This window comes from Neopsephotus bourkii, unplaced genomic scaffold, assembly GCF_033783945.1.
Source record: "Neopsephotus bourkii isolate Nb327-2 ecotype Australia unplaced genomic scaffold, CSIRO-AGI_Nbou_v1 NB_1250, whole genome shotgun sequence".
NCBI classification, from domain to species: domain Eukaryota; kingdom Metazoa; phylum Chordata; class Aves; order Psittaciformes; family Psittacidae; genus Neopsephotus; species Neopsephotus bourkii.
The window spans coordinates 5,228,209-5,239,826 of NW_026901735.1; the positions used below are offsets into that span (position 1 = coordinate 5,228,209).

The following is an 11,618-nucleotide window of genomic DNA, read 5'->3' on the forward strand; positions in this document are numbered from 1 at the left end:
ATGGCACTGAGGGCCTCATCTACATGCTTTGTGCACACTGCCAGGGATGGTTATTCCACTTATCCTGTTTTCCTTACATAAGGCAGTGCTTATATATATTTGGTTTTTTTAGACGTGTGTTGCTATACCACAACTCCTGGCTTTAATAGCAAAGACACCAAAAGGCAAATGAGGGAAAATAGGGCAAGGACAATCAAGATAATAGCACTCAAAAGGAACAACTATAATTGCCCAAGCTGCTTCTCTCTGGATAAAGAAACTCTTATCTCAGAGTGGTTTCTTGCTGTATCTGAGAGTCAGTTCCTACAGAAGAACACCAAGTACTTTTAGCCTCTCTCTGTTACACACACATCTTAAGTAATAAGGAATTGGAAGTCAGAGCCATCAATTTGCATCCAGAAACAACTAGTATTTTATGACATAGTTCCACCACTTGCCTGCTCTTCTTCCTGTCGTTAATACCACCCGCAAATCAGTGTTTGTCAAGTTGTTTTGAATGTGTGACTTGCTTTTGACACAGCTTCCCGTGACACCTGGAGCTGACAATAGCTCAGCCCCATCAGGGCCAGGGAACAAGGACTGCTTGCAATTGCTCACTCTGGGGGTTGAAAATTCACTCTCTTATTCCAGAGAGCCTGGAACTTCCAGCAACTGGAGTACAACTGCTGTAAAAGAGGAGAGGGACAAGAGACACCTGCATCAATCTTTAGGTGTCTGAAGGGACCTGACTAATATGAATCCAAATTGAAGATATCTGCTGAATCGTGATCAACTTTACACATCACTCACTTAGAGAAGAGGTTCAGAGCAGCCCTGCGGGGAAGGACTTGGGGGTGCTGGTCGATGAGAAAATGAACATGAGCCGGCTTCAGTGTGCGCTTGCAGCCCAGAAACCAACCGTATCCTGGGCTGCATCCAAAGGAGTGTGACCAGCAGGTCGAAGGAGGTGATCCTGCCCCTTTGCTCTCATGAGACCTCACCTGGAGCATTGTGTGCAGTACTGGTGTCCTCAACATAAAAAGGACATGGATCTGTTGGAACAAGTCCAGAGGAGGCCACGAGGATGATCAGGGGCTGGAGCACCTCCTGTATGAAGATAGGCTGAGAAAGTTGGGGCTGTTCAGCCTGGAGAAGAGAAGCTGCATGGAGACCTCAGAGCAGCTTCCAGTATCTGAAGGGGACCTATAGGGATGCTGGGGAGGGACTCTTCATTAGGGACTGTAGTGACAGGACAAGGGATAACGGGTTCAAACTGAAACAGGGGAAGTTTAGATTGGACCTAAGGAAGAAGTTCCTTATTGTAAGGATGGTGAGGCACTGGAATGGGTTGCCCAGGGAGGTTGTGAATGCTCCATCACTGGCAGTGTTTAAGGCCAGGCTGGACAAGGCCTTGGGTGACCTGGTTTAGTGTGAGGTGTCCCTGCCCATGGCAGGGGGGTTGGAACTTGATGACCTTAAGGTCCTTTCCAACCCTAACTGTTCTATGATTCTAAGAGACTATCAGATAAAGACCGTGCACTTTGAAGTTATCTGAAGACAGATACAGTAGAGCAGCTCTTTAGCTATTACAAGATTTGTATAAACTAATATATTTTCTGCTGTAGATTTTAATTAAACAGCAAAATACTTGTTAAGAATATAATCTGTTTTGAAGGAATGAATAGAAGAGATAGCATGCTCTGGAGTGCTCTTTAAAGTCTATTATTGTGTTTTACCCCATTCAAAAGGTAAGATTTACTTTATGTATGCATATGAGAAACATCCTGCATCTCTTGATATTTTAAAATTAACCTAAGAGCAGAGTTCTGTTTGAGATTTATTCTCTGGGAAACTGTTTGATCATCACAGAGTTGTATAAAAACACCATAATGTGTCATTTCATTCATTAGTATTTAGTTCAGAAAACAGACTATCAAAGAAAGATTGGACACAGTGAGTGACACTGAACCATGTTACTAGGAACAAGGACAAGCTGTTAAATCTTATCCTGGAGTGAAATGCCCTCTGTGGGAATAACAGCATATGGATTTCTGTAGCCAACATCTCCCCTATATTGTATTTAGTGCAGCCAGAAGAAACCCAGTGAGACAGGAAGGACAGTCTGTGGCACAGGAGTGACTCATGAGCATGATCACAGGTTGCCCTCAGACATCACGGTGTCAGCACCTCACTGTGTCGAGCCTCTCTCATCTCTTCTCCCCACCCCATCACCCCAACAGCAAATTCCCACCAGCTTCCAAAGGAGCACGTGATCAGCAGCCAACAAGTTACAGCTATTGCAGCTTCTGTTGCTGTCTCACGTAAAGGCTTTTTTTCTTTTAAGGATGGAAGACTGCTAAGAAAGCTCCTATTATACTGTGAGATACTAGTCTTAGGCAGGAATTACATGAGTAACAAAACCACAAGCCCAGATTGGTCACAACAAAGGGTAAGCAAAACATATAAATATCACAATCAATCCTCTTATTCCAAGTATATGCTTTATAAAGCACAAGAAATACTGTTTAACTTCTCCCCAAATCCTCAAGCAAACAAAAACATCCAAGCAGCTTCTGTCATTAATATTGACCAAGAAAATGAAAGCACCTTCACCAGGATACTGCCAAATGAAGCTCAAAGCAGGTGATAAACCGAGAATTCACAGCCTCAGCTGACCTGCTGGACCTATCAGGAGACACCAACATCCCTTTTTTGCCCTGAGCTCTGTTTGAGCCTGTATTCTCCACTTAAGGGTTTCAAATACATTATATACAGCTTGAGCCTCAATACGATTCGAGGGGGGGTTGTGTGCGTGGTTTGGGTTTTTAAACCTCACAAAACAAGCAGTTAATTTTATCAGGTTCCCCAGGAAAACATGCAGTTAAAAACACAGCATAGCACAGGCAGCTCCCACCAGCAAGCAAACCGCTAACAATGACTACATCAGGGTTCCAGAGCACAACACCTGGGAGGGCCACTGGAACTACATGTATTAAATCCTTTACTTTAATAGACAGCAATGCTATAAGCATGTTCCACAGGAAGAAGTCTTCCCTATAAGCAAAGACTCTAACACGAGACTCTATTATGTGTAATTTTGCACAATTATGTTCATTACACAGATTACTCCATTAAAGGAAGCCATAGGTTTAGTCTCGGTTTGGAAACAACCCTCCTCCTATCTCCCAAGAACTTTCTGGGGGAAAAAAGGACATGTTTTTATAGTCCCCATCCCCGCCCCAGCAGCATCTGCTTCATAGATAGCCATAAGCATCTCCAAGTGCTGATAGTCAGCAGAAAGACAGGGGCTGATCACTCTCATGGATAAGGATGCAGGGAACAATAAACCAGCCCATTTAAAATGAGCCACAAGAAAGAAAGAGAACCCAGAATATTTGATAAATTCAGAACTAGTCAATGGAAGTAGTAATTCCAGAAGAAAGAAGTGAAATATTCGATTAATAAAAGAAGTGAAAAATTCAGTGAGAAACTGAACATGAGCCAGCCTCAGTGAGTGTTCACAGCCCAGAAACCAACCGTATCCTGGGCTGCATCCAAAGGAGCATGACCAGCAGGTCAAAGGAGGTGATCCTGCCCCTCTACTCTGCTCTTGTAAGACCTCACTTGGAGCATTGTGTGCAGTTCTGGTGTCCTCAACATAAAAAGGACACGGAGCTGTTGGAACAAGTCCAGAGGAGGCCATGAGGATGATCAGGGGCTGGAGCACCTCCTGTATGGAGACAGGCAGAGAAAGTTGGGGCTGTTCAGCCTGGAGAAGAGAAGGCTGCATGGAGACCTCAGAGCAGCTTCCAGTATCTGAAGGGGGCCTATAGGGATGCTGGGGAGGGACTCTTCGTTAGGGACTGTAGTGACAGGACAAGGGGTAATGGGTTAAAACTGGAACAGGGGAAGTTTAGATTGGATCTAAGGAAGAAGTTCTTTACTGTGAGGGTGATGAGGCACTGGAATGGGTTGTCCAGGGATGTTGTGAATGCTCCATCCCTGGCAGTGTTCAAGGCTGGGTTGGAAAAAGTCTTGGGTGAGATGGTTTAGTGTGAGGTGTCCCTGCACATGGCAGGGGGGTTGGAACTTGATGATCTTAAGGTCCTTTCCAACCCAAACCATTCTATGATTCTATGACAAGTACCTCCAGCTGAAGTGCTACTCATGGGGTATAAACTACTATAACCAATTTTTGATGATAACCCAAACATGCAGCTCAAATAAAACTCAATATAAAGAAGCAGAACAAGACAAATACGGGACCAGGCTTTTGGAGAACGTATTTCTTTAAAAGTGTTCATCTCATCTTTAAAATTTAATCCCAATCCCTCAGTCAGTGATCAGCCCTTGTCTGCATACTGGTCATGTATTTGCAGGGGCCACTTAAACAAATCAATTAGCCATTAGTACCTGGGGTGCATCCAGCTTAATGAAACAGTATTTTCATCCATTATCCTAGATCAGAAACAATCCCTGCAGAGTAAGTGATGTGGTATCTTTAAAGTCCTGCTGTGTTAACAATTGAGATCAGAGTTAGAGAGATCATTTTAAAGCTTTACATTGTTTTTTGTTTAACAATAAGAAAATCTGCATATGGGTGACTAGGATGACTTTGCTTAACTCCTGGGTATTAATGAGCTTACACTCATTTTAAGGGATTAAAGTCTGTTTCAAGGCTTTAGAATGTTACCCAAGGTCCTAACTCTTTAGGAAAGTCACCAGCTTTCTAAAAGGACTGAAGAGACTTCAAAAGTCCAGGGAGGTTGTGAATGCTCCATCCCTGGCAGTGTTCAAGGCCAGGTTAGACGAGGCCTTGGGTGATATGGTTTAGAGCAAGGTGTCCCTGCCCATGGCAGGGGATTGGAATTTGATGATCTTAAGGTCCTTTCCAACCCTAACCATTCTATGATTCTATGAAAACCAGTACAAGAGTCTGCCTGGTATCCACTGATCCTGACCCCTTATGTGTATTTTATTTCTTCCCCCCAGTTAAGTATATGTTGACAGGGAACAGCTCTGCTAACTACAAAAATAAGCAGCTACAAGAACAAGGGCGAGAAGCACAAGAAGTAGAAGTTTTACTATACAGACACTGCTAGCAAATCCAGAACCAGATTAAATAAGGGAGTCTCAGGAACCAAGCCTAGAGCCTGATGTTACTCTAAACGCAAAGCATGAGTTGGGGTGGCAGTACAGAACAGCAACCCCAAGCGTTCATTTTGCAAAGCCAGCAGCTAACTGATCCAAAACACAAACATACTCACCTTCTCCAAAGCCTTGTTGCTCAAATCATTGCTGTCAACAGAGAGCATTGGGTATTCAGAACACAAACAGTACAGCCACCTTGTGCTTTCACAGTTATTAAACTAACAGAGCAGGCTTCCTTTTCCCAAGCACTGGTAAGACCAGCATCACCCAGTTCAATATATTCATCAACCTAGCTACAGGAGTGCTTACCTAGAAAAGAAATAGAGCTGTGATACCTGCTGCATCCCTGCCCAGTGCTGATGTGCCTTACTCTACAGTCACTTGAAGCAAGGAGAGTGGAAGAGGTCAAGTACTATTTCACATACCATTTTCTTTTGAACACCTTAAAGACCACAGATTGACCATGTCCATAAGAGGTAAGTGTTATAATTTACCAGCATAGTTGAATACAGCCTCTGCAACACATTCTAATGCATGCCATATCTCTCACAATTACACCATGGCTCCCAGAAATCCGTTCATCACGCCATTATGAAAGCACCACTGGATGTTTTCTCTTTCCTCTCACACAAGATTCTGTTGTCACCCCTTGAAATTAAAGACAAACACACATGTAAGCATCAGATGTTTATTAGACAATTCAAAAAGTCAGTTTTATTAGACAATCAAAAAAGAAAAGTAGGATATATTTTAATTTCCATGTTTTAATGCTTCATCTGAAGAACCTGGCGATCACAGGAAATAAAACCCCTGTGTACAAAAGTTACAAAAGCTGCACTGCATTCTGAATTACAGAAAACATGGTTAGTCCACAAGGAAGCTTTATAAAATGCAGTCACAGAACTTCAGCTATGAAACACAGTGATATTGCCATGTATATGCGCTCACAAAATTGGCATAGTATGGAAATTAAGGCACTTTGGATACATAGTATTCACTTCCATAGAGGAAAACAATTTCAGAGAAACCACAGTAAATAGCTACTGGTGGATAGTGACAGTCCATGCCCAGTACTGGCCATCAAAGCACCAGGTTCATGTGAATGAGTGAAGCTCTTCATAAAAAAAAGCACTGACAAGTTCTTTCACCCTGTTTGGTATCAAAGACTCATTGAAGCAGATTTACTTTTCAAGAGGTCAAGGAAGGTTTCCATGGTTTAAACACTGTGAAACTCAATTCTGAAAGTTAACACATCTTAAAATGAAAGTCCATGGTGAAAACGGCAGGAAGTTCACATTAGGGATTAGTGCCCAAGCTGCTTCAAAAGACAACATAAAGCAAAGCATTGACTTCCTCCACTCAACACTGACCTGCCATTTCCTGAGGCACCCACCAACCACAGGAATACCAGAGGAAATACAGCACAATGGAATCATTTGTCCAAGAGACAGCCTCAACACTGCAATTCCTAGTCATCCTCCTCATTTTAGATTGTCACATGCTTACAGCCTGCGCCTCTATCTGCACAAGCACACTAACAGATCCACAACAGATTCTACAAAGAATGATTCCATAATTTCATCAGTAATTGAGCAGTTTTGGAGACTTCTATTGCAGCCTTTGGTACATAAATTCTAAGGAGTAAAAATATTCAAGAACCCTGCAAGCACATGAGTATTTTAACAGGAGTTAAAGAGGACTGTTAGCAATGACATTAGGCATTGACAGGATCAGGCACTGATACTGTGTGTTATTGTTGCTGGTTTACTTCAGTAATTTGAATGAAAAATGCCATTTATAGGGGAAATAAAAGCACCTTCTTCAAAACTCAAAGCAGGAGAAGCCATGTTTACTCCAAATAACTCGGCTCACAGTTAGAACAATTTCCACAACAGTACTTTACAAATTAGTAGTGTCCAAGATATTTCATCTAAAGTCAGGAAGAAGACACTTGCTTATGCACAGCATATTTACAAGTATATTCCTGTTATGTTTTTGACGAAGCATTAACATGCAGAAAAGAACATTTCCTTTCATGTTAGCTCTTCTGTACAAGAATGACAGCCTAGGCACACTTCAGTATAAAACAGAGCTACTCGGCATTCCTCAGCACTGTTCACCATACACACATCTGAAGTTTAAACCTAAAACATATAATTACCCTTCCTGAAACCTGATATTCCATTCCTACTTCAGTGATGTTACATTACTTGGCCCACAGCACAGTTTCTGTACCCATTAGCAGAATGCTCATGTAACATTAAGTCTTGGATCTTTGCTCTGCACAGCAACCCACAGGGCCCCATTCTGCAGTACATGAGTATTGGGAGAGTTTGGAGAGCAGCAGCAATAGTTGCACACAACTTAGGAGGCAAAAAGCATTGCACTGATGAAGCTGCCACATCTTGTAGCGTGGATTCTATTACCTCCTCACACGGCGTCTCTCACAGCTACACAGGGTGACAGCAGTCAGCTGTGAACTGACTCACACGACTATAAAACACTCAGTTGCAACCTTCTAGCCTAAAGAACTTGCAAATGTAAAACATACCCTAGGCAGGAGCTCAGCTTCTTCCTTCACACAGCAGAAACCTCTTTATGTCTATTTTAATATGAAAGGATAAACTAAGGCATCTATTCTTTACCCCTTTGCAGATTACTGAAAGGTCTTCTTGAGTGAGGGTTGTACCAGAATGCATTTTACCCAAGGACATGCCTTCATACTTTGCAGGACTCAGCAAGTCAAACCAGTAGGAAAGTTTACTTTTAAAAGTGTGATTATGTGAAGAATAATGCTATTTTAAAAATATAGTGTTTAATAGAACAATCTTCTGTTACAGCCAAAAAAATAGCAGTTGAATAAGTATGTTTTGAAAGCAATGAGAACAGAAGAGATAAGAAGTCCTACCCCAGGGAACACTCACTTTGGAATTCAGGCATTTCACACACAAGAATACAGAGTTCAATATTACACTGTTTGTAAGTGTCCTGTGCATAGCTACTTCTTTTGTGAACCTTTCTAAGAGAAGTAATGTCAGCTCAAAGCATTACATTATATTATTCCCAAAGTATAACCACAGGTGTAAAGTCTGAATATCCTTGGGAAGGAGAATTATATTTCAAATGAACACCATATGTGGAAAGATGTTTAACCAGGGTTAGTTTCTTTTTTCTTTCATTAGGTAGTAAAAGAGTTGAAAAACCTATATTTGATTTGATGTTATCAGGAAAAACACACTAAAATTATGAGTACGGAAATGAAAAGCAAGTCTTTGTTCACCCCTAATCAAAGCAGAAAGATGATCAAGTTGAAGAATACCAATTAGGATCATCTTTATCTTGGCCTACTTTGATTACACAGTTAAAACCCAACAGGCATGCTTGACCAGTATCACATGTCAATGGTACTACTATGATTAAAACAAAAGTTAATGCACATATAGCGAAAAAATGCATAAAAAGGCTTATGTTATGTAAACTTTAAGATTAGGAACAGGTCTGCAACAGTGATTCCAGCTTTTACTGATTACATCAGGACAGATGTCACAGGGGCTTTTTCCCTTTGGCTGAAAAGCACTTTAAAAAAGCATGTTATGATGTGGTAATGTAAAGCTACATGTATATGCACATACATCCACCTCAGCGTGCATGCACACAGCTGTTATAACATATACACATATACACACACAGAGGATACATATGGTGATACATGCTGTGAAATATTACCAGCACCAGAGCGATGTCCTACCACTGCTCCCAGCTAAAGTCATCTCCTCTACCAAACACAAGGAAAAAGCCTAAAATAGTAAGGAAAATGACTGCATTGCCAGCCAGCACCAGACCACAGGCTCCCCATTTGATCTGAAATGCAAGGAAATGAAACAATCAAAGCAGTTCTTCCAGGTTCAGGCCAGTTCTTTAGATGCATTAGATAAACTAAATTAAATACTACAGAAAGGTGCTAAAAGCATAAAGGAAAAAAAAAAGACAAGAAATAATCCAATTTATGTGATGAATTATTCAATTAGCAACCACTCATATTCCTACGTACATGTACTCATATAACACTTCAAGAGACTGCTAATGCTGGTTTACAACAAAATAATTACTTTGCCATACAAACCACTAAAACATCCCTTAATGATAGATAATTTTGGTGAAACCACTGCTCTCCTTTAACTGCTATGCAGCGAAATAAAAGCTCGCCTTTGCAATGCCAGTAACAAGCACGGAAAACAGAATGTGGGCTTCAAAGTAGCTTGTTTTATCAAGCCGCTCGACTAAATGTACTCAAATAAGCGACGTCTGTGCTTAAAAGACAGAGCTATGAATTAGAGTTCCCTCTCGTGGTCACTTCTGGTTCTGCTTACTCTCAGGTCCACAACTTAGATCCCACAAAAGCAGCATCAGGAAAATCGTGCATTACCAATAAATTAAAACTAAGCACACAGGTTTTAAGCAGAACTGAAATACTGAAGGGAGAAAAACAATGCAACACACAAACATGTTTGGGTAGTTTGGAAGACACGACAAGGCAAAGAGAGTCCTTTGCCTTGCAAGCAAACGTGACTTAAACCTCACCACTGAAGAGCGGCTCAAAAAGCAAAGAGAAATGAAGTTAGCAGAATGTCCTCAGACTTTGAGGGGGCAAAGCATGAGCTTGGGAAACGCTTTGAAAACCAGAAGGGCAGCTCTGGAAGTTTGGCCTTTTATCTTTTAACTGCTAATGCACTCCAGTCACCAAGTTTTCAGCATCCTAAATGGAGAGAGTAGATATTCTGAGATCAAAATAAGGAAGGTGGTGCAGGAAGCGTTGCGAAAGTTGATGAGACAAAGAGGCACAAGATGTAGGAGGAGACAGTATCTTGTGTTAGGCCAAAAGAAAACTGGAGAACAGCCAGCTACACTTTCTAGTCATGTATCACAATAATGAAATTAGAGACAGGATTTACAGCAGCAAGACTGCACTTAAAGATTATACTCAGTAACTGGTGTCTTTCAATAAAGATCAGCAAGCAGGACTTACCGCTTCAACCCGTGCCAGGATTATAGGGAATCCAAAGGCAGAAACAACAATCCCAGTTGTGAAGAAATATGCCAATTCCCTGCAGGCACTGCTGGCTGCATCACTGTCATCACTGACTCTTTTTGCAATGAAGTGGGGAATGGGGCAGATGAAGTAAAATATTAAGACAAACAGAGGCCAGTATACACTGGGGAGGGGGAGAAAGGAAACATATAATCAGTTTAGATGGACGCTCCAATAAAAGGTATCTTCTGCATAGAAAAAAGTAACTGCAACAACTGTGATTGTACTTCCTGGTTTGAAAAGCAGATTTAATCACATGCTTTCACCCAAAGAGGCAATCCTGGATCATTTTCCTTGTACACACACTCGTATGACTTCACATAGAGCAGGAACCACTCTCACAAGGCCAAGCATTAGTTTATTTTATATTTGCATCACGGTTCTGATTCAACTCGCACCACAGCCACACAAAACCAACAGTCCCCGCACAGCAACAGGAAACGCACACGAGCGGGATGGGAACCAACAGCTTTCCCAAATTAAAGGATCCCGGAGGATAAACAAGCCGGCTGTGAAGGCGCAGCCTCGCACTCCCCCTTCTGTGCTTTAAGCGTGCGAGACATCCCAACTGGAGTCTTGTGGTAGAAGGGCTCTTCACAGAAACAGGGAAGTAAGGGAAAGCACTGTGCGAGGTTAAATGTCACTGTTTAGCAAGATGGCACCGCTTCTCCTGAGAAAATACAGGGCTGTTTACACTAACTGTTTAAAGGAAGCGCAAGTACTGGCTAAGGAGGGGTACTTAACCACAACAAGCTGCCATGTGTCAAGAGCCAGGAAGCAGGCAACTGCTGTTAGATACCCAGAGCCAAACAGCTCCGTTAGAGGAGATTAACACCTCCATTAACATACACGAAGGGGAAGCTTTGGGAACGAAGCCGTCCCGCTCACCCGTAGTACTCCAAGGCGCATCCCAGCATCAGGAACGTCAGCCCGATGGCTCCGCTGAAGGACAGCCCCACGAGAGCTGCAACGGCACAAGGCAGGCGGTGAGGCGGGAGCTGCCCCACCGGTTACCGGTGACCCCCTCCCTCCATCCCCGCTGAGGCGATGCCTGGGGGACGGAAGCAGCGACGCGGCCGCTCCGCTCCCTCAGAGAAGCCTCAGACCCGTGGGACGGCGGCGCTCGGTACCTTTGATACCCGCCATGTCCGGGGCTCTGACCGACGCCGAGCTGAGGTGGCGGCGGGTGACTTCCGCCTACCGAGCCTCTTGCCCCACCTCCTCACGTCACGTGAAAAGCTGCCTTAAAAGGGCAGTGCCAGCTGTTGGGAGGTTCCGTGCTGTCCCGCCCTCGCTGGGGGACGGTGCCCACTTTAAGGCACGGGCGCTGAGGGGAAGCGGCAGGGTCGAGGCACTCGTTGCCATGGTAACGGAGCGGTGCTGCGCTGAGTCCAGACAG

General features: G+C 43.0%; 2 protein-coding genes across 4 annotated transcripts in view; both read right to left on the reverse strand.

Moving 5' to 3' along the window:
• The window catches only part of LEPR (leptin receptor), a 63,495-nt gene extending 53,207 nt beyond the window's left edge, over nucleotides 1–10,288 (reverse strand). Inside the window, exon 1 of the mRNA XM_061364914.1 lies at nucleotides 10,157–10,288. The gene's annotated coding sequence lies outside the window, so the exon portion shown is untranslated. The remainder of the gene's footprint in view (nucleotides 1–10,156) is intronic.
• Nucleotides 499–11,467, reverse strand: LEPROT (leptin receptor overlapping transcript). Of its 3 annotated transcripts, none has more exons than XM_061364920.1 (4): nucleotides 11,350–11,426; nucleotides 11,108–11,183; nucleotides 10,157–10,343; nucleotides 499–665 (listed from the first exon to the last, which is right to left on the reverse strand). In XM_061364920.1, the coding sequence occupies exons 1-4, from the start codon at nucleotides 11,363–11,365 to the stop codon at nucleotides 594–596; spliced, it is 351 nt and encodes a 116-aa protein (XP_061220904.1). In that variant the 5' UTR covers nucleotides 11,366–11,426; the 3' UTR covers nucleotides 499–593. The 3 variants fall into 3 exon arrangements, with proteins under 3 accessions (XP_061220904.1, XP_061220903.1, XP_061220905.1); XM_061364919.1 differs by lacking the exon at nucleotides 499–665 and adding an exon at nucleotides 5,805–8,991 and having other exon boundaries at nucleotides 11,350–11,467; XM_061364921.1 differs by lacking the exon at nucleotides 499–665 and adding an exon at nucleotides 9,133–9,886.
• Nucleotides 11,468–11,618: the final 151 nt, after the last annotated feature.